At 44.2% G+C, this 23,698-nt stretch overlaps 1 protein-coding gene across 1 annotated transcript in view; it reads right to left on the reverse strand.

The window, feature by feature from the left end:
* The window catches only part of HDGFL3 (HDGF like 3), a 51,108-nt gene extending 27,978 nt beyond the window's left edge, over window positions 1–23,130 (reverse strand). Inside the window, exon 1 of the mRNA XM_032233729.1 lies at window positions 22,783–23,130. Within this exon, the coding sequence (XP_032089620.1) occupies window positions 22,783–22,866 (84 nt within the window). The 5' untranslated portion in view covers window positions 22,867–23,130. The remainder of the gene's footprint in view (window positions 1–22,782) is intronic.
* Window positions 23,131–23,698: the final 568 nt, after the last annotated feature.

A 23,698-nucleotide genomic window follows, 5' to 3' on the forward strand; every position in this document is an offset into this window, starting at 1 on the left:
GAAGTAGCCTGCAGTGCTGCATTTAACCACTGCGCCACCTCGGCTCTCTAAGTACACCAATCTCATTGGTATTAACATTTAAGGAAACCTCCATCAGAAGCACCGTTTGCTCTGGTTCATTTGGAGGGTGGGGTTGTGCCAATTTTAACAACCCTGAAGGATGAAGCATCTGCTTCTTTTAAATTACGTTGTGTCTGATATTAGAAAGGACCCTGGCCTCGCCATATTGTGCAATAGAAGACAAGGCAGTATCATGTCTGCGTCAATGTCACACAATTTGTGTCCTCACCACCTCTTTTGCGGAGGTCTAGAATTCCCAGGTTCAGGATTCCCAGTTCTATCTTGTTTCGGGAATTCCAGTCTCACCCTCTTCAGGGCCAGGCTGGAGAATAGCGTTTCTCTCCACCCTTCCCGTTGTGCTTAAACAGTGTGTGCAGGAAAAAGGCAAAGGCAGCTGATGTCCCTTTGTATCCGCAACACTAGGAACTGGAGGAGGGGAGGGGAGCGTGTGACGGAAGGCAGTGGAACTGCCAATCAACGCAGGGCCACGCAAGACTCCTCCTTCTTTTTGGAATATAAAATTGGGAGGAGGGAACCTCTGCATTGTCACCATGGGATGGACATTTCCCCCGCCCAATCATGGCAGAAAGGCAACCTGGCTGACACAAGCATTGATTCCTTGTAAAATGGAAAACAAAATGTGGCTCTTTTATTCAAGCAGGGACACCTCTCGCTCCGAGCCCTCTGCGGCTCGCTGTATCCTTTCAACACAAAGAGGAATTCCACTCTGGTTATGAATTCCACTTGGAACCAGCTACGGGGGAGAAAAATGAATAATTATGGCAAACGCAGCCTCGGCCAGCATCCCACTCTACAAGTTCTGCTCCCCATGTCCGTTGTTTTCCTGGCAATCCTTCTCACTGGCTGCAGGACCCAAAGGGGGAAGAAAGAGGGAGGGGGAAGTTGCCCATTCATCCCCCTCCGGCACTGAGATGCAGGAACAAAGGAGGCACAGGAGAGCATTTCTGTTCACCCCTGCCGCACGACAACCCCCACGCTGCTGGTTGTTTCGAGAAAGAAAACAAACTCCTGCCAAAGTGCCGGCTGTAACACAACCCCACCAGCAGGCTAGAATTGGCGCCGAGCAGCAAAATTCTCTTTGTTGGTCCTCCTCCCCTTCTACACCAACCCTCCCACGGTTGAGGAAGAGAATGGCCTTTATCTAACTAACCAGAGGCTGAAAGACTATGGAGAAATAGATCTTGCTCTGCTGCGTAAGATTGAATTGAATAGAATAGAATTCTCTATTGGCCAAGTGTGATTGGACACCCAAGGAATTTGTCTTTGGTGCAGATGCTCTCCGTGTACAGAAAGAAAAATAAAATAGAATGCATTCATCAAGAATCATTAGACTAGACTAGACTAGACTAGAATTCTTTATTGGCCAAGTGTGGTTGGACACACAAGGAATTTGTCTTTGGTGCAGATGCTCTCAGTGTACAGAAAGAAAAATAAAATAGAATGCATTCATCAAGAATCATTAGACTAGACTAGACTAGACTAGACTAGACTAGAATAGAATAGAATAGAATAGAATAGACTAGAATTCTTTATTGGCCAAGTGTGGTTGGACACACAAGGAATTTGTCTTTGGTGCATAAGCTGTCAGTGTACATAAAAAGACAACATACATTCGTCAAGAATCATAAGGTACAACACTTAATGATCATCACAAGGTACAAATAAGCAATCATGAAACAATCAATATCAATATAAATCGTAAGGATGCAAGCAATACAGTTACAGTCCTGCAGTCATAAGTGGGAGGAGATGGGGACAGGAACGATGGGAAGACTAATAGTAATAGTAGTGCAGACTTAGTGAATAGTTTGACAGTGGGGAGGGAATTATTTGTTTAGCAAAGTGATGACGTTCAGGAAAAAACTGTCCTTGTGTCTAGTTGTCTTGGTGTGCAGTGCCCTATAGCATCGTTTTAAGGGTAGGAGTTGAAACAATTTATGTCCAGGATGCGAGGGGTCTTGTAAATAGAGAAAGGTTTTTCTGCGGACAAGAGGGGGCGTGGTTTTGCATGGTGACTACATATCGCGATGGGGCTTTGCTTGTTTGCGTGGCCTGGTTGCTGGCATGCCGTGGACCGGTGCTTGTCCATGGACCAGGGGTTGGGGACCCCTGCCAGTAAGAGACAGTGTGGGCAGTAATATGCAAGAGACACCTCTGCCCTACCTGACTGAAAACTTTCCAGATGGCCACCAGGTGGCAGCAGCGAGTGAAGGTGTCTGCAACCCTTTGCTGCCATCTGGTGGACAACTGCAATTTGGGGGGTGAGCATCACTTGGTAATAAAGCAACACAGAATGTAAAGGTATATAACATAGAACATAGGAATGGAATGAAATGGGAATTGGTCTTCAGGGTTATCCTGGCTTTTCTACACGTATGATAGAAGTGGCACACACAGACTGTATGGTAACCTGTTTGGTGTAGTGGTGAAGCAGAGGTGGGTTCCTACCAGTTCGCACCTATTCGGTAGAACCGGTTCGCAAATCTACCGAACCGGTTAGAAGAGGTTCCACCAGTGGACCCGGAAAGCAGGCCACACCTACAGAAGAGGTTCCAAAAATTTTTGAAACCCACCACTGGTCCTTGGATATGATTATTCTACACTATCATGCTCCTATTTATAAAACTCAGTGCCTCTGTGAAAGGTAAGGATGACTACTGCGTTTGTGGTGCAATCAGAACATTGCGTGTGTTGAAGTTGTTTTAACGCAAACCAAAGATGCCTTTTAAAAAACAAGTTTACATCCTATTCTTATGCATGCCAGTGCTGTGTGTGAGGTAATTTAAGGTGGTTCTAACAAGTGTCGTCGGCATCTTCATATCCGGTCACACGGGCGGCAAGCCACTCCCATCCGGTCACATGGCCGACAAGCCACTCCCACAAAGGAGGCCACACCCATAGAGTAGGTTCGAACAATTTTTGAAACCCACCACTGTGGTGAAGGCATCTGGCTAGAGACTGGGAGTTCTAGTCCCACATTAGACACAAAGCCAGTAGGGTGACCTTGAACCAGTCATTTTTTTCCTCAGTCCTACCCGGTTTCCCCAAAAATAAGACCTCCCCGGATAATAAGCCCAATTGGGCTTTTGAGCACATGCACTAAAATAAGCCCTCCCTGAAAATATTGCAACACAGCAGCAGTCATGAGGTGACCACGCTCACCGCCTTCTGCACCTCAAAAGTAATAAGACCTCCCTGAAAATAAGGTTAAGTGCTTATTTCGGGGGTCAAAAGAAAATAAGACCCTGTCTTATTTTCGGGGGAACGTGATAGGAAGAAGATAATGGCAAAACTCTTCCAGAAATCTTGCCACGGAAACTGCAGGGACCAGTCCAGGCAATTTCCAGGAGTCAACACTGACTTTAAGGCACACAACCACATGGTAGCCATGTGTAGAGGAAACGGGGAAGACCTTATCGAAACTAAGCAGCAACAGCATGAACAGGAAAGTGTCAGAAAGTAACTTAAGATTTCCCTGCCTTGACTCTCTTTTGTATAGGGGAAAGGAAGGGGGGAAGCCTTTCTCCTTGCTTCCCTTTTATACAGGGAAACAAGAAGATTTGCTGTAAGGTTTTCAAGGTTCTTGTAATATAGGCTGTACACAGTAGTGGAAATTTTGAGTAGTTTGGAGAACTGGCAAATAGGCTGGCCCCGCCCCTGCTGCCTCCCAGCTGATCTTCTTTTGTTGCCCTGAACAGGAGAACGGAGCTGGGAAGCAGGTTAGTAGGGTGGGGAGGGAATAGGGATTTTGCAGTAACCTTCCCCCAGGAGTGGGGAGGGAATAGGGATTTTGCAGTATCTGTCTCCTACTAAGCCCACAAAGCCATACCCACAGTACTGGTAGTAAAAACTGTTGAATCCCACCACTGGCTGTACAGTTAGATTTTGTGCTCTAAGCTCCAATTCTCAGCTTCAAAACTTATTCAAGCCTGCGTGAATTTTGATCTCTTGAGGGTGCTTCACGCTAGAGTTCTCTTTCCAACCACCAATGTATTATCCTGAGCCCAACTTTGAAAATGTCCAAATCCTCTAAAAAAAAACAACCCCACACAGTTTACAATTTAAGAACCCATGGGCCAGAGTTATAACCGTGACATCCATTCCTACGAAAGAGAAGTCAATTGTTCAGTATCTTTCCCCCACAAAGTCGTTAAAAGCTGGACCGACTATTAGTTCAACATTTGAGGGTGAGCAGTTGGTAAACACTGCAGCAGGAATCTTTGCTTTGGGGCAAAAACATAACTTTCAGCTCTTTGGCACAGTTATATCCTGGTTGGCATTTCTCCTTTTCTGAATATTTCATACAGACGATCTCTTTTAATGTGATGTTGTTTACAAAGGCAAAAAAGATTCCAGTTTATAAGGAAAGGACAGAAGTGGAATTATAGCCCCTTAGTGGGTAAGTTTTTGGCTTTCCAATGCTACTAGTTTGGCCACTTACTGTTTATTATTGCTGCAATTATTCATAGTGATGATTAAGTGATAGTTATTAATATTGCCGGACTTGGGTGGCCAATAAATTTATCTAATGATTATTAGTAATAACAGTTTATGTGTAACAGATGTTTTTCTTCTAAAATTCTACAGAAATGTTTACGCGTTTCTTGCTTTTGATTCATTGTTCTTAATTTTGAAACAGAAAATAATGTAATTTTTTTTAAAAAAATCAATCACTAAATATATAAGATTACTAATTCCCAGCAACCCCTTACTATCACTTATTTCTTAAATGGCCTCAGATTTATTGATGTAACTTTATCATTTACTCGCACAATTTCCTGTTATATTTCTCTATGAAAGAAAACATTAGGCCCGCTAGATTAATCAGATAAAGTACTTTGATTAGTTAGAACCAATTAATCAGTGAGGCTGAATCATTAAAAACAGGGTAGAGAATATGCATTCTGTTGTGTTACTGCAACTTCAGAGTTGGTTAACACAATCTTTTCTTCTAACAACAAACAGCCTCTTTTGTTGACGACTGCAGTGTAGCTGGGGAGCAATACGGCTATTTACATGGATCTAACAGAACAATTAATTAGCTGATTTAAAAGAGCGATGAGTAGCTAACCACAGTATATATTCTCCTTCAGGTGTGGGTCTGAAAGCCTCAGACTAATCTTGAGAACAGCAGTAAAGGGTAATGGTGGAATAAAAGAGTTGGAAGGGAACTTAAAGGTCTTCTAGTCCAACCCTCTGCTTTAGGCAGGAAACCCTACACCACTTCAGACAAATGGTTATCCAACATCTTAAAAATGTCCAGTGTTGGAGCATTCACAACTTCTGCAGGCAAGTTGTCCCACTGATTAATTGTTCTAACTGTCAGGAAATTTCTCTTTGGTTCTAGGTTGCTTCTCTCCTTGATTAGTTTCCACCCATTGCTTCTTGTTCTACCCTCAGGTGCTTCGGGAAATAGCTTGACTCCCTCTTCTTTGTGTAAGCCCCTTAGATATTGGAAGACTTCTATCATGTCTCCTCTAGTCCTTCTTTTCATTAAACTAGACATACCCAGCTCCTGCAACCATTCTTCATATGCTTTAGCCTCCAGTCCCCTAATTAACCACTGGTACATTGGAGTTGACTCAAGCAAACTTATATTCTAACCTCTTCCTTAGTGGGGAGGTTCACTTAACTCTATGAAGGGAGCTGTGTTGGCACAGTGGTTAGAATGCATTATTGCAGGCTGACTCTGTCCACAGTTTGGAGTGCGATCCTAATGGGGCTCGAGGTCGACTCAGCCTTCCATTCTTCCAAGATGGGTAAAATGAGGACCCAGATTGTTGGGGGACAATATGCTGACATTGTAAACCACTCAGAGAGTGATGTAAAGAAAGCACTGTGGAGCGGTATATAAGTCTAAGTGCTATTGCTATTTCCTCTTTAGTCTCTTCTTTGATGTGCGTGGCAAAGATCCACCTTGAAAAGCAACTTCTGTGAATGTATGGTCAACATGGACATAGATATATACACAGAATGTAGTAGAAGGACTGGCAAAACCGAGGTGGGGGGAGCAGTCAAGAGAGGCATTAGCCTGGAATCGTTATGTTCCCACAAAATCCAACCTCTCTTGAATTCTGTCTCCAAAGTCCATTAAGGACTGAATTTTAGTTGATTAGATTCTTGCATCTAGGAATAAATCAGCTTAACTAGAAACCGTGGTCCTGATTCTTTGCGCTAGACATAGACGCATCAAATAATCTTCTTTATTAGAACCAGCTAGCTTTACCTCTACTTAACTTTGCCACTTCAGATGGGAGTCAAGGTGGCGCAGTGGTTAGGGTGCAGTACTGCAGGCCACTTCACCTGACTGTTATCTGCAGTTCAGCGGTTCTAATCTCACCGGCTCAAGGTTGACTCAGCCTTCCATCCTTCCGAGGTGGGTGAAATGAGGACCCGGACTGTGGGGGCGATATGCTGACTCTGTAAACCGCTTAGAGAGGGCTGAAAGCCCTATGAAGCGGTATATAAGTCGAACTGCTATTGCTATTGCTATTTATTTATTCTGACAGCAACACTGGACATTTATTCTCTGAACAAGTTTTTAAAAAGCTTAAAAAGACCTTTAAAAAGAACAAATACAACACCAGAATTTACAGCACTGGAATTTTAATTTCTGGGAACCTATCATAGCCTTCTCCCCAATCTGTTAGATTCTGTCTTGTAAAGCCAGCCAAGGCCATGCTATCTCTATAAAGGTAAAGGTTTGCACATATGTACTAGTCGTTCCCGACTCTAGGGGGCGGTGCTCATCTCCGTTTCAAAGCCGAAGAGCCAGCGCTGTCCGAAGACGTCTCTGTGGTTATGTGGCCGGCATGACTAAATGCCGAAGGCACACGGAGCACTGTTACCTTTCCACCAAAGGTCGTTCCTATTTTTCTACTTGCATTTTTATGTGCTTTCAAACTGCTAAGTGGGTAGAAGCTGGGACAAGTAATGGGAGCTCACTCCATTATGCAGCGCTAGGGATTCGAACTGTGAAACAGTCCACCTTTCTGATCGACAAGCTCAAGCCACTCAGCCACCGTGTCCCACAGCTATCTATATATGAATATTCAAAATTTTATTCCCTGCAAACAAATCTGACTCATTCAAAACTTTACGAAAACCCCATGAGTATAATATAAGGAAACTAGATGAAAACCGCCAACAGCGATTTTATAAAGGAGGATTAGAAAAGTCTGTTATTAAATATTATGGATGTTGAGCTAGAACAGGACATAAGGATTCAGTGTTATTGGAGGGTTTTAGAAATATGAAATGAAATGCCAGTATGTGGTTATGTATTAAATTTCAGTATATTTTATGATGAAGGACGTTTAAATAATTATAGTCAAACATAAATGGAGATATAAGAGTAACATGCATAAATATTTGAGTTAAAATACTTGAGTTAATATGAATTATGCTTGATGACTGTGGAAGAGATGCATGAAAACCTTTTGTAACCAACTTTCTACAGTATGTATGGATGAGAATTTTTTATGTTGTTTTTTATGTTTAAAAATAAAAAAAATTGCAAAAAAAGTTTATAACACCCAGTAATGCAGGCACAGGCGGCCTAAAAAAACCCAAATAAAATTCTATCTCACTTCCCTTCTACGTTTCACAGAACTCTCTTTTGGTTGATTTGACTCCGAATGCTTTACAGTCTAATGTTTGTCCTTGAAACTCCTCAACTGTCCTAGTTTCTAGAGATTTTTACGTGTATTCCAATCTTTACTGCTAAGTGGCTAACTATTAGATGCCTTGCCAACATTTTTTATTTCAAGGCAAGCATATAACCCAAGCCTTGTTGCTCTTGGCTTTCACGAGACCAAGAGAAAAGGCCATTAGATCAAGGAGTGTGGTAGCAGGAGCCGAATTCACCACAATAGGTTACAAACAAGTGAAGTTTCATTCACAGGGTGCAGGCGGCACACAAAACCATGCCCCCTCCAGTCTGGAGAAAACCCTTTCTCCATGGAACCAGTCCCTGGTTGGGGGCCACTGTTCTAGTTCAACCCCATTTTAAGCAGGAAACCTTATACCAAAGATGGGGAACCTTTTCAGCACCAAGTGTCCAAACCGGAATACCCATGCATGCATGCTGGACCACTGGAAACCCAAAGACCAGCTAACAGGTGCCCACATGCCTGGTTTTTTTTGCTGTTTTAGCCATTTAGCTCTTCTTCATCAGCGGATAATACAATACAATACAATAGCAGAGTTGGAAGGGACCTTGGAGGTCTTCTAGTCCAACCCCCTGCCTAGGCAGGAAACCCTATACCGTTTCAGACAAATGGCTATCCAACATCTTCTTAAAGACTTCCAGTGTTGGGGCATTCACAACTTCTGGAGGGAAGCTGTTCCACTGATTAATTATTCTCACTGTCAGGAAATTCCTCCTCAGTTCTAAGTTTTTTTGCTGTTTTAGCCATTTTGGGGGGCTGTTTTCAGTCTGTTTTTCGGACCGTTTTCAGGCTGTTTTGCCTGAAAAACAGCCCCCAAACAACCTGAAAATGCCCTCAAAACAGCCTGAAATCAGTTGTTGAAAAACAGCCTGAAAATTATCTGAAAAATGGCCTGGTCTTTTGGACATTTTCCAGGCTGTTTTTAGGCTGTTTTTCAGGTCATTTCAATCCATTTTTCAGGCCACTTTTGACCCCAAAACTGGTCTCAACACGGACCAAAAAAAACGGCCTGTTTTTTGGCTGTTTTCCAGCTCCCTGGCGCCCGTGAAGACCAGCTGGCGATGTGCGTATGTGCGCACCAGAAACCAGAAGAGTATCTGGTGATGGCGCATGTGCTCACAGAGAGGATTCACCATCACAGTGCTAGACTATTCCAGAGAAACAGTTGTCCCATCTCTTCTTGAAAACCTCCAGTGATGGAGCACCCACTTCATCTTCTGGAGGGAAGCCGTTCCACTGATTCATTGTTCTCCTTCTCAGGAAAGTGCACTGAGTCTCAGCTCTTCTTCATCAGCGGATAATACAATACAATAGCAAAGTTGGAAGGGACCTTGGAGGTCTTCTAGTCCAACCCCCTGCCTAGGCAGGAAACCCTATACCGTTTCAGACAAATGGCTATCCAACATCTTCTTAAAGACTTCCAGTGTTGGGGCATTCACAACTTCTGGAGGAAAGTTGTTCCACTGATTAATTGTTCTCACTGTGAGGAAATTTCTCCTTAGTTCTAGTTTGCTTCTCTCCTCGATTAGTTTAGACTAGTCCTTCTGTCTTTGGGGGAAAGTGGATGCATTACGGGCAACCTGATGGTTTGGAATTCAATTTCCCATCAGCCTCCCCCCCCCCCCAAATAGCTTGGCCTATAGCAAGAGACCAATGTCCAAAATATCTGGAAGAAATCAGGCTCCTTTAGAAGTGCCTCTAAGATCAGGAGAGAACACTTTCCAAGATTTCTAACCAGTTGTTCTCTGGGCTACGGTCCAGAAAAGGCTTCTCAAAATTGCTCTTCCATTTGCGTGTTTAAGCAGTTGCTCTGAACTTCTGCCCTACAAATTGGAGCAAAATTAAGTAACCGCTTTAACTTTAGAAAAGAGAAGGCAGCATATTCCTACTACTAAAATGCCAAAAAAACCATTAAACAGCACAGACCAAAACGGGACAGAAATCATACCTAAGCTATTACAGCTGTGCTCTGAATCAAGGACTCAAATCTTTGATTTGCCCTTTGGTTGAAGCACGACTTACTGAATCGACTGCAGTTATGGACTATCATGGCTGACTTCTTGCAATATGGCTATGGCAAAGAAACAAAGTTATGGCTTAGGGCAGTGATGGCAAAACTTTTTCGCCTTGGGTGTCAAAAGCAGGTGCATGCTCGCATGCCCACTCCCATAATTTAATGCCCCCTCCAACTCCATGCCCCCATGCATGCACACACGCATCACCTCCCTCCCGCTGCTCCGTGCATGCATGCATGCATGGCTTTCTATGAGACTAAGGAAGGCGAAAATGGCCTCCCCCCACCCCCCGGAGGCTGGAAACAGTCCATTTTCCAGAGCCGAGGTGGCGCAGTGGTTAAATGCAGCACTGCAGGCTACTTCAGCTGACTGCAGTTCTGCAGTTCGGCTGTTCAAATCTCACCGGCTCAAGGTTGACTCAGCCTTCCATCCTTCCGAGGTGGGTAAAATGAGGACCCAGATTGTTGTTGGGGGCAATATGCTGACTCTGTAAACCGCTTAGAGAGGGCTGAAAGCCCTATGAAGCGGTATATAAGTCTAACTGCTATTGCTATTGTTATTTCCGAATTCCGTCGGGCCCGATAGGTTCGTTTTTTTGCCCTCCCCAGGCTCCAGAGGCTTTCTAGGAGCCTGGGGAGGGTGAAAAATAGCCCAACATGTAAACCGGAAGTCCATTCCCAAACTTCTGGTTTGCGCATGGGCTGTTTTTTTGCCCTCCGGAGGCTTCAGGGAAGCCTCTGGAGGGCGAAAAACAGCCAAAAATCAGCACACACATGTGCGCTGGAGCTGATAGGGCAACACCTTGCGTGCCCTCAGAAATGGCTCCATGTGCCACCTGTGGCAGGCATGGCATAGGTTGGCCATTACGGGCTTAAGGGGAAAACATAAACTCAGACAGGGGGAAGTTGTAAGAGCCAAGGTGGCGCAGTGGTTAAATGCAGCACTGCAGGCTACTTCAGCTGACTGCAGTTCTGCAGTTCGGCTGTTCAAATCTCACTAGCTCAGGGTTGACTCAGCCTTCCATCCTTCCCAGGTGGGTAAAATGAGGACCTGGATTGTTGTTGGGGGCAATATGCTGACTCTGTAAACTGCTTAGAGAGGGCTGAAAGCCCTATGAAGCGGTATATAAGTCTAACTGCTATTGCTATTGCTATAAGTTTTGTCATGATATGAAACGCAGGCGAATCCTGGCAAAACTGCCCCTAGGGACAAACATGATCCAAAGCTTTAAGACAGGAATTGGTCAAGACCCTAACCCTAACTGGCATACGGCTCTGGCCCCCTCTCTGCCTCTGATGCAGAGCCCTCATCCGAGCCTTCCACAGATTCCAGGACCGGCCCATGTTCCTTCCCAACCTCCTCACTGTCCGAATCTGCCACCAGCTCTATTGGCTACTAGCGGTCCAGAATATCATTCTACTGAGTTAAGAGTTCAGAAAGGACCACAGGACTGAAAATTAACTAGGAGTGATCAAAAGAAATTGATATGTTTAATCTTGAGAAACTAAGACTCTTATGATTGTAAGCTTCCAATATCTAAAGACATGACATGGAAGAAGATACCACTCCATCGCTCCTGATGGTAGGACGCTGGACTGTAATCCTAATGCTTCAGAAAGGCAATCTAAAATCTCTCCGTCTCACCCCTGACAATAAATATCTTAGGAAAAAGGGCTTAACATGAATATCAGTACAACCATGTTTTTAATATTGCTTCTATTGGTGGCATTGTATAAACAAAGAACTGATGTTCCAATTTGCTATACATAAAGATTAAGGGGAATATGTTTGCATAAAATCACAATTTGTTACAGCTGATAACACTAGACTCTCTTCTGCTGGGTGATGGCTGTGCGGGTATAAGATGAATGGATTTTTTATTTGCTTGCCAGAAAGCCTTTCAAAAAGATGGGTGAGTTCACACCAGCATTCACAATCCTACCCAATGCGCTGGTTCTTAAAAACAGACTGAAACATCTCAGTGTGTTTTTTAAGAGTCAACGTATTGGATAGCATCTGGAATCTTGTTGTTCTGAAATCTAAGCTCAGGATTGTTCCAGGATTGGTTTTTTTATATATATATATATATTATTTTTATTACATAGACAACACATACACACAATTAAAAAAAAACACATAAAAAAACCCCCATCATCACATATAGCATGTCGTTTGGTTACAAGTGTTTTAACATTTATCATTCTTATACATTTATTATTTCATTTAATAGGTTATAATATACAGTTTGGGTTGCTTTGTTTACCATCCTTTCCTTCTGTTGTAACACCACCTTATTTTCCCTTTCTTTTCTCCCTCCCTCCCTTCTCTACTTTCTTCCTTCCTCCTCTCCTTTCCCTTCTTTCTTCCCTTCCCTCTCCCCTACTCCTACCCTCTCTCTCCCCCTTCCTACCCTCTCTCCTTCTCTTTCTCTCCCTTCCTCCCTCCTCTCCTTACCTTTCTTTTCACCCTCTCTCCCTTCTCTACTTCCTTCCTTCCTCCTCTCCTTCCCCTTCCTTCTTCCCTTACCTCTCCCTTACTCCTACTCTTCCTCTTTCCCTTCCTACCCTCTCTCCTTCCTTTCTCTCCCTTCCATCCTCCTTTCCTTTCCCTTTCCAGGATTGTTAGACTTCACATCCAACTCAAGACCACTTGTGGTCAAGATTTGGGGAAAGCTCTTCTCCCATATGACAAGGGCACCAGATTGCCACGCAGCAATTATTGACACGGTTAAAAAAGGAGCAATTCTCATACTTGAAACTCAGCGAAGGGAGAACATTTTCAGCTGCTGTAGGTTTGTTTAGAAGGTTTGGACAGGAAAGGCATAGGCAAACACCCGAAACAAAAGCGGTTATTACAGACGATCATTTGGCTTGACAGATAAGTTGGTCCGTAGCTTTGCCCATTCAGCTGCAATTTAGAAAAAAAATAAAGTATCGAAACTCTTCCGTCTGCGAAGACGCATTTAGTTTGGTTCCATCACTGCCAGCAGAATTATGATCAAGCTTATAAGATCAAAGTCCACTCAAGGGCAGAATTAGACTGAATTGTAGTGAATAGTTCAAAGGGATATAATTATACATAAAAGCCATTAAGGCAGTGTTTCTCAACCTTGGCAACTTGAAGATGTCTGGACTTCAACTCCCAGAATTCCCCAGCCAGCATTTGCTGGCTGGGGAATTCTGGGACTTGAAGTCCAGACATCTTCAAGTTGCCAAGGTTGAGAAACACTGCATTAAGGGGACCAAAATGAACTTTCTACTCTCGATCCATCAACAATGGACTGTTGACACTGGAAGCTGATTTTCAGGGTTTCATTGTCCCGCTACTACCTGGAGTAGCTGAGGCTGAACGTAAGACCCTTCTGGTAGGAAAGAAATATATATTTCCACCTTAACATAATGGTCCCTCTTTCAACACATAGAGGTAGCCCTTGATTTAGATCCCAAAATTTCTATTGCAAAGTGAGGCATTTATTAAGTGAGTTTTGCTCCATTTTATGACCTTACATGTCACCGTTGTTAAGTGAATCGCTGCACTTGTTAAGCTAATCTGGCTTCCCTCTTGACTTTAGCAATAGCAATAGCAGTTAGACTTATATACCGCTTCATAGGGCTTTCAGCCCTCTCTAAGCGGTTTACAGAGTCAGCATATTGCCCCCAACAACAATCCGGGTCCTCATTTTACCCACCTCAGAAGGATGGAAGGCTGAGTCAACCCTGAGCCGGTGAGATTTGAACAGCCGAACTGCTGAACTGCAGTCAGCTGAAGTAGCCTGCAGTGCTGCACTCTAACCACTGCGCCACCTCGACTTTGCTTATTAGAAGGTTGCAAAAGGGGATAACGTGACTCTGGGAAACTGCAACTGCCATAAATAGGAACCAGTTGCTAAGCGTCTGGATTTTGATCACATGATCATGGGGATAGGCATAAGTGTTGCGGCCCACCAGTGGATTCGGACAGTGAGGAGGTTGGGGAGGAACAAGGGCCAGTCCTGGAGTCTGGGGAAGGCTCTGATGAGGGCTCTGTGTCGGAGGCAGAGAGGGGGCCAGAGCCGTATGCCAGTTATCAGCTGCCTTCAGAGTCAGACATCAGTGAGGCAGAAGAACAGCTGGAGCCTGTTCCCAATGTGTGCATGTGCAGAGTTGCCAGATGAAGGGAACAGCTAAAGAACAGGGGTTGACTTGGGAGGAAGGCCATGGGTGGACGATGAATGGCCCCTCCCAGAGGACATAAAAGAGAAGCAAAAGGGGAGAGGAGTTTGCAGGAGACAATTAGCTCGCTCAATTGGTTCGTGACTCTCCGAGACTCCTTGCCAGATATCGGTCTGGCAGCTCTCCAAGCCAGATAAGGTCTGTGACTGTAAATCCTCCCTTGAAAGACTTTGCTGGATGTGAAGGAGCAGAATTCACAGTCAATTAATCAAAGGGTTTTTTGTCAGGACCAGGAGTTTGCTTCATGCTCTCGGGTAGCCTCAGTCAGAACAGTAAGTGTGAAAAATAGTCACGTCATTCTTTTCAGTGCTAGTGTAGCTTTCAACCGTCGCTAAACGGATGGTTGTAAGTCAAGGATGAACTTTAAAGGAGGCTTTGCCAATCTTTGCCCTCCAGATAGGCATGAAACTATCCACATTCTCAACCACGATGGCCAGCAGTTTCAAAAGAAATGCTCATAAGAATCTTTCTCATCATTCAAAGAACCAGCTGCGATATCTTTGTAATAACCTTCCCCAGTTGAACACAATGAATAGCATCGGCCAAGGTTCTTCCCTCATATGACAGCCAAAGGCGGGAGTAGATTTATATCACATCTTTTCTCCAGGGGCACAAAGTGGCTTACAAAAGGATTTTGCTTTCAGTTTATTCCAGCTACCGTCCTTGGACCTGGGTAGGGTTGAGGCTGGAAGGTCAATCTGGGTCTCTCTCTCTACTGTGGTTTGATTCCTGGCGACCTTGGTTTGGCTTGAAGTCCACCTCTGTCATCTTCTTTCCCTCCTGAATTGTTTCTTCCAGATTCATCATTAGAAGAACGTTGCGACGGTTGCCAAACGCATAGTGTTCCCCCCCCTTCTTTCTCCTTCCCCACCCCTTACAATTGTACCCTTTAGGCCAAAGATATTTTTTTTAAACAGAATCTTAACTCGGTCTCCTTTGGCAGCCCCGAAAATAAAATGAAAGAAATCCACGTATAAATTGGGAAGCCAATACTTGAAGAGAGGAGCTGATCTAAAGTACAAGGACAAATTTCCAGCTGAGTTGAGCTAAGGCTTGAAAATTTAACTTCATGGACTTTATTTATCACACTGAGAACTTACAGAGGAGCCCAAAAGAGGTTTGTTACTGCATTTCTAGAGAGGTTACAAATGCAACAACCCTCCTTAGCAACTAGAACACAGAGGCAAGAGGCATCTTCAAAGCATATCAAATCATTTACTCTGGCAAGAGCACAGGATGGAGAGGTGTATAAATATATAAATACACACACACACACACAAAATCAAGATGTATTTATTATTAAATTTGTAGGTTCGTCCAACTTCCGACAACTCTGGGTAGCTCCCAAGTAAACAATGTTTTAAAATCAGATCCAAAATAAGGAACAAAAATAGCAAGATGATTAAAAAAAAAACCTGGAGTGGAATAGAATCCCAGGGTTTTTTTACTCACTCTTGTTAGAAGCTCAGGAGAAGAGTCATGTCTTCCAACACCTTTAAAACACCATAGGGCAGAGGTCTCAGGGGGCACCTCATTCTATAGGGCAGGCATTACTACAGAAAAAATTATCATTCCAGGGTCTCAATAGATATCCTTCCCATTGAAGGAACCCACCTTGGTCTGGTAGGCCAACCCTACTAGACCAAATCCAAACCAGATACTATGGGAGAAAGGTGGTCGCTCAAATAACCAGACTCCATACAAGGGTCTCCAAACTTGGCAACTTTTAAGACTTGTGGACTTCAACTCCCAAAATTCCCTAGTGAGCATGGCTGGCTGGGCAATTCTGGGAGTTGAAGTCCACAAGTCGTATTTATGTATGTATGTATGTATGTATGTATGTATGTATGTATGTATGTATGTATGTATGTTGTATTTGTGCTGATAAATAAATAAAGGGAGACTAGTATAGATCTATTTCAAGCTATTTAGCTCTCATCAGCTAGCCATACCATTACTGGGATTCGAACCTGGGCTATATTACATATTAGGCAGATGTGTTAACCACTAAGCCACAGGCTCTCCTCCCTTATCATATATATATATATATATATGTATGTGTATATGTATATATATATGTATGTATGTATGTATGTATATATATATATATATATATATATATATATATATATATATATTTATATATATATAAACAAAATATAACAAATATAACAAAATGTAACAAAAAGGCAACAGTAAAAATATTGGGTTTCTGTCTGGATGGTCTCTTGTGACGAGCCGAAGGACAGAGAATGGAAGTAGTGATCTTCCTCCCATATTTGGGCATACCAGGGGTTGTAAAAATCTAATAGATACCTTTCACCCTGGCTTCGCTGATAATGGATAAGAGCCTGTGGCCTAATGGCTAAGATGTCTGCCTAGTATGTAATATAGCCCAGGTTCAAATCCCAGTAAGGGTATGGCTAGCTGATGAGAGCTAAATAGCTTGAAATAGATCTGTACTAGTCTCCCTTTATTTATTTATCAGCACAAATACAACAACACACACACACACACATATATATATATAATTTTTAAACAAACAAGCACAGACAAACATAAAACCATCTTCCAGTTTCGTACAGTGTGTCGCTTGGTTACAAAAGCTTTGTGCATCGTCACCATAGTCTTCACTTACAATTTATATAGAATCTCGAATTATCAATCTGATATATATGTATACAATTATTATCATTGTTAAACATTTGACTATAACTATTATTACTTCATTTTATGTGAGATATTCTAAATTTTGAATACATTTATATAATGGCATTTCTTTACATCATCCTAAATCCATCCCGTAGTGATACATTTTTATAAAATTCTCTAGCCTATTTCACTTCCATATTTTTTTTTTGATAAGTCCATTGATAAGTCCCATATTTTATAAAATTGTTTATCTTTGGTTACAAAACTTTTGTGCATCCTCTCCATAGTCCTCACTTACAAATTATATAAAATTTCATACTATCAATCTAGTATATATGTGTACATTATTATCATCGTTAATGACTTATTTGACTATAACTATTATGACTTCATTTTATGCAAAATATTCTAAATTTAAATAAGTCCACAAGTCTTAAAGTTGCCTTGCTCTATGCCACAAAGTTCTTTGGATGACAGCTGCACCCACAAAATTGAAGCCCTGCCCCCATAAGAGATATGCTGCGTGTTATTCTGATATCCCCTCCCCATTCCTTGAGCGATTCAACACAGGAATAGGATAAAGACAGAAAGGTTTAAAACACATGTGCTATTGTATTCTTTATTATGGGAGAGAATAGTATCAAGGTTCCAGTACTTTTGCTGACATCAGATATAGTAACCAGGTAACACACAGAGAAAAAAACCCCAGATATATGGGAGCTGTCTGGCTGTTTTTGGAAGTGCAAACGAAACATCTCAAAGGGACCAAGTTGGGAAAAAGAGGACAAGATACTTCTCCAAGGATGTCTGATGGACGGCAGTGCCTTTTATATTAAGGACAGTCCTGGAATTGAGTCACTGTCATTTTTGGGGGGAGGGAATCTTTTAAAATCCAACCTGTGATAGCTCCAACTGATTCCAAAGCTACACCTTACTAGGATCTCAAAAGTCTTCCAGAACCATGAAGAACAAGCTTGTGAAGTCAACTTTCCAACCTATTTCTTTCTTTCTTTTTTTGAGGTGTGGAGATACAACAGTCAACCCTGGAGGGAATTTTAGTTGCTATGTAAATTTCCATGGATGCTTCAGATTGGAGAAGGCAGTTATAAATAATTGCATTTGGAATTCTGTTCAAGTAAGGAGAACCAAAGGATGTATGTTAGGCAAGATCTGATGTTGAACCCAACTTCGATCCATCCATCCCTAACTGCATGCAGCTGAAAGTAACTAAGAGGTCGGATAGAATACAGGACACGATCTTGTATGATGTCAAAATGTTTGGACTATACTGCTCTCTAGCAACATCATTCCTATATTTCAGGTAGAGCGAGATCTCTCCTACAGAATCTAGTCCAAGTTGGATCCTTTCAACAGAGAAGGCTTGAAGATGGCCCTTTGAACATGTTCTACCACAGGTTTATAGTCCTTCCTCAAAGCAACCATGTGTCTTAGTGAGCATTTGTTGTTGTGTTATACCTTCACATTTTTCACTGTTCAACATATAAGTTGAAGACCTTCACTAGGGATCTAGATATTTTCTGGATGTGCCCTACATTCTCCTCCAAAGTCAAAAAAACCTGCCCTGCCTCCAACACACAGAAACTTTGCCACTTCAATAAAGCCACCTTAAGTGGATGTACACTCTATTCACATCTTCTCCTCCCCTCCAAGAGATGGAGGCAGAGATTACTCTAGATTTGTATATAGTAACCAAAGACAAATCTGCAAATCTTGTAGGTTGTGGGCCTATGAAGATCAACTATATAAATCTAAATGTGCAATGACCCATTTCTTTCTTCCACAAGTAAAGGCCACATAAGCACATTTGCTATTCTTCAGTTGCCTCTTCGAATTGGCCACGCTCTTAAGAAATAAGGGAGGTTTTCTTGTGCCTACAACCAACCAAGGATGCTCTACCACAAGGCCACACACTTAGATAAGAGGGACCATCTCTTTTGCCTACAACCACCAAGGATGCTCTATCACAAAGCCACACACTTAGAGAAAAAAGAACCTTTTCTTGTACCTACATCCACCAAGGATGCTCTACCACAAAGCCACAGTCTCAGAAAAGAGGGATTGTCTCTTGTGCCTACAACCACCAAGGATGCTCTACCACAAGGCCACACTCTTAGAGAAGAGGGACCATCTCTTTTGCCTACAACCACCAAGGATGCTCTACCACAAAGCTACACACTTAGAGAAGAACCTTCTCTTGTATCTACATCCAGCAAGGATGCTCTACCACAAAGCCACAGTCTTAGAGAAGAAGAATCTTCTCTTGTATCTACATCCAGCAAGGATGTTCTACCACAAAGCCACAGTCTTAGAGAAGAAGAACCTTCTCTTGTATCTACATCCAGCAAGGATGCTCTATCACAAGGCCACACTCTTAGAGAAGAGAGACATCTCTTTTGCCTACAACCACCAAGGATGCTCTACCACAAAGCCACACACTTAGAGAAGAGGGACCATCTCTTTTGCCTACAACCACCAAGGATGCTCTACCACAAAGCTACACACTTAGAGAAGAACCTTCTCTTGTATCTACATCCAGCAAGGATGCTCTACCACAAAGCCACAGTTTTAGAGAACCTTCTCTTGTATCTACATCCAGCAAGGATGCTCTACCACAAAGCCACAGTCTTAGAGAAGAAGAATCTTCTCTTGTATCTACATCCAGCAAGGATGTTCTACCACAAAGCCACAGTCTTAGAGAAGAAGAACCTTCTCTTGTATCTACATCCAGCAAGGATGCTCTATCACAAGGCCACACTCTTAGAGAAGAGAGACATCTCTTTTGCCTACAACCACCAAGGATGCTCTACCACAAAGCCACACACTTAGAGAAGAACCTTCTCTTGTATCTACATCCAGAAAGGATGCTCTACTACAAAGCCACACTCTTAGAGAGGAAGCACCTTCTCTTGTACCTACATCCACCAAGGATCTTCTACCACAAAGCCACACTCTTAGAGAAGAGGGACCGTCTCTTGTACCTACATCCACCAAGGATGCTCTACCACAAAGCCTTCCAAACATGAACAGCCGAGGGGGCCTCTGCAGCAGAAGGGTAATTGATGTTCCTCCTGGTTTCAGTGGCAAGCAAAAAATAATACAGGTAGTCGTTCTTTGACGTATGACCAACCCCAATTGGGACCAGAATTTCCATTGCTAAGCAAAGTGTGTGTGCGTGGGGTCATTATGTGAGTTATATGTGAGTTATAGTCCATACCATGACCTTTAAAAAAAAAAAAAGCCATGGTTGTTAAGTGAATCACCAGTTTAGTGAATCACGCACATCCTTCTGTCTTGATTGACTTGGCTTGTCAGAAGATGGTCATCAGATGACCCAGCAACTTAAAAAAAAAAAAGAATGTTGGTTGCCAAACACGCAGATGTTAAGCATTTGACTGTGACGGTTGTACGTGGAAGGAAGAGTCATAAGTCACTTTTTTTGGTACTGTTGTAACCGACACTAAATGAATGATTGTAAGTCAGGAACTATCGGTACTGGCACTGCCGATACAGAAGGCCGGACGGACAGAGTCCACGCTCAGGGCCTGGGGTTCAAAATCCCTGCATATTAGAAGCCAGGAGGGGGGATTTAATGCAAACTTCTCAACAACTGGTTGGCTCCAATCAAATGCATTTTATTACCCTACTTTCTCAGATCTTCTACATTCACTACAGGCAGTCCTTGGCTTACAACAGTTCATTTAGTGGCCCGAAGTTACAACAGCACTGGGGGGGGGAAGCAACCTGGCCCATTTTTTCACACTTATGACCATGGCGGCACCCTCTATGTCCATGCGATCAACATTCAGACATTCTGACTCCTATTTATGACGGTTGGAGAGTCCCGGGGTCCTGTGATCCCCATTTGTGACCTTCTGACCAACGAAATCCATAGTGAAGAAGCCAGATTCACTTAACAACCAAGTTACTGACTGAACAATGGCAGCGATTCACTGAAGAGCTGTGGCAAGCAAGGTAGTAAAACGGGGCAAAACTCACTTAACTAATGTCGCACTTGGCAACATACATTCTGGGCATCATTGTGGTCATAAGTCAAAGATTCTCTTTGTGAGCCCTACTTCTGAAGAACAGTGCTACTTGATTTGCCTTCTGGCTTGTTTTAGTTTCCCAAAACAAATACAAACAACATCTTTCTCTTCTATTGAGTCTGTCATCTTCTGCACCTCCATAACTGTCTGGTTTGGCTCTGCAACCCAACAAGACTTCAGAGGATAATCAGAACTGCAGAAGAAACAATTACTACCAGCCTGCCTTCCATCGAGGACTGCACGAATCAAAAAGAGGGCTGCGAAAATATCTACAGGCCCTTCACATCCTGGACATAAATTGTTTCAACTCCTACCCTCAACAACGACACTAAAGAGCACTGCACACCAGAACAACTAGATACAAGGACAGTTTCCCCGCTGAATGCCATCACTCTGCTAAACAAATAATCCCCACAACATTGTCAAATTATCTACTAAGGCTGTATTACTATTCTTCTTCTCTTCCTTCCTAGTACCTATCTCTTTCCACTTATGACTATAACCCTGTTGCTTATATCTTTACATGTTATATTGTTTTATTTGTTTCCTAGTATAATTTGATTGCTTATTAGTAACCTTAACTCTCACTAAGTCAGTGTTTCTCAACCTTGGTGATTTTAAGTCCTGTGGACTTCAACTCCCAGAATTCCCCAGCCAGCTATGCTGGCTGTGGGATTCTGGGAGTTGAAGTTCATAGGACTTAAAGTCGCCAAGGTTGAGAAACACTGCACTAAGTGTTGTATCTTATGATTCTTGATGAATGCATTCTATTTTTTTTTACGTACATTGAGAGCATATGCACCAAAGACAAATTCCTTGTGTGTCCAATCACACTTGGCCAATAAAGAATTCTATTCTATTCTATTCTAGACTTGAACCCTGGGCCCTACCTAAGAAAATGAAATTCACCAACATCTGACTTAGCAACATCAAAATCTCCAGCTCCATTGTCGTAATTGGAGGGCTACCTGTGTAAAGGGAACCACGGCCAAATCTTGAGGCATCAACTAGGCCTCTTGGCTTCAAAGCCTTGCCAAGCCCCATTTGTTCCTGTTCTGCCCATTTTGTAGGCAGGGCATCCATTCCCAACCTCAAACTTCCAGGATTTTAGGCCACTTGGAGCTAAAGAACAGGCCAGGAAAGCTTCTGCCCCCCCCCCCCCAAGAGATCTATCTAGCTCTCTATCTTCTTCAGGAGACCTAGATGGATCTAAAGGGCAGCCCTCTCTTCAACCAGATAGGCCTTTCAGAAGAGGCTCGGAAATTCTGGCCTGGGGAAGGGGATGAAATGCAGGGTTTTTTTTTTCTTCCCTTCCTCCATCTCTCCCGCTCTCCCAACCAGGAAAGGGGGGGGGCGAGGTGGCAGGGAATTTAAGGGGTGTGTGTCATTGGCGGCGGAGATGATGGAAGGACAATAAACCCGGCATTGCAATCAGGCTGACCAGCAGCTGTCCGGCTTTTTTCTCTTCTGCAACCTTTTTTTAAAACTACAACTGCAAGATTAAATTATAACCATGGGCGCCCCTTCCCCCAGCCCATCTTTTCTCCTCTCCAGCCCCTTTTCACCCCCATGCCTCCCCACAGCCCCAATTCCAACCACCCAAGGGGTTCTTGTGGCTGCTTTGAAAAGGCCACTGGGAACGATCCAGAGGAAGAAAGGGGTGTGTGTGTGTGAGAGAGAGAGAGAGTGCGCGCGGGGGAGGGGGGGATCCCATCGGAGAAAGAGCCGGGAAACCCACCCACCCACCCACAGTTGCCGAAGGATCCCATTTTAACGGCGGGTTGCGTTAAATTCAGAGAGAAGAATGGAAGGATGGAGGCGGGCTTGTCTCTCTTTCTGTGCGTGTGTGTGTTTCTCTCCCTCCATCCTCGCGTTGCCGACACAAAGGCTCCATCACCAAGAGGCGAAGCGGCAGCCAGCCCTTTGCGGCAACGGGGAGGGGGTGGGGAAGGGATGGGCCTGGCTTGAAGGGGGGAGGGAAGGGGCCGCGTTCAGTCCTTCCCCAGGCCCTCGACCCCTCCCTCATCTCCCCTCCCCAGATGCAAGGCGCCCTATCCCCCCCCCACCTTTCCCGCTTGGTACTCACCCGAGCTGGCCAGTGCGGGTATCCTTTCATTTTGGCGAATACCAGATCCCCGGCTTTGTATTCGCGGGGCCTGGGACGAGCCATCGGGTCCGAGTCCAGCTTTGCCCGCCCCGTCTCTGCGTCCGAGGCCACCCCCAGCACCGCTCCCAGGCCTTGCTCCCCCCCCGATCCGCCGAGCTAGGGGGGTGGGTGGAGAGGGGGGGGGTGGAAGAGAGAGAGAGGCCGGGTTTGGGGGGGGGGAACAGGGTGGAAAATGCGAGCGAGCGCTGTCCCTCCCTCCCTCCCGCCACCGGGGGAGGAAGGCGAATCGGTTCCGGAGGGAAGGAAAGGCCTCCCTCGGGCGGAGCGGCGGCGGCAGGAGGAGGAAGAGGCGGCGGCGGTGATGGAAGAAGAAGAGGAGGAGGAGGAGGAGGAGGAGCGGGGGAAGAAGAGGGGAGCTGAGAAAGAAAGAGAGGGAGCGGGAGATGGAAAGAAGGAGAGATGGAGAGAGAGATGGAAAGAGAGAAATGCAAAGGAGAGAGATAGAGTCTACGTCCGTTGTGTGTGTGAGTGAGATAGCAATGGTGCCTACGTCCGTGTGTGTGAGTGAGTGTGAGAGCGAGGGTGCCTACGTCCGTGTGTGTGTGTCTGTGTGTGTATACGTGTGTGTACGCGCGTACAAAAGGAGGGAAAGCGAGGGCCCCGGCTGGGCACTAGCAGTCTGCTCCCCCCTCAACGATTAAGCCGCTTTACGGGGGGTCCCGGGCAAGGCGAGGGAGTGGGAGGGGGCGGATGCAAAGGGAGCGGGGAGGGGGGTTTCCAGGCGGGGATCCCCTCCCCCAGCCCTTGGCTCTTGAGAACAAGGCTGCCCGAAGACTGTCTCCGCCTGCGCTGCGCTCTCCCGCCTACGAGGCTTCGCCCATCCTGGATCTCGCCG

The sequence above is a fragment of the Thamnophis elegans genome, chromosome 16 (assembly GCF_009769535.1).
Source record: "Thamnophis elegans isolate rThaEle1 chromosome 16, rThaEle1.pri, whole genome shotgun sequence".
Taxonomy (NCBI): Eukaryota; Metazoa; Chordata; class Lepidosauria; order Squamata; family Colubridae; genus Thamnophis; species Thamnophis elegans.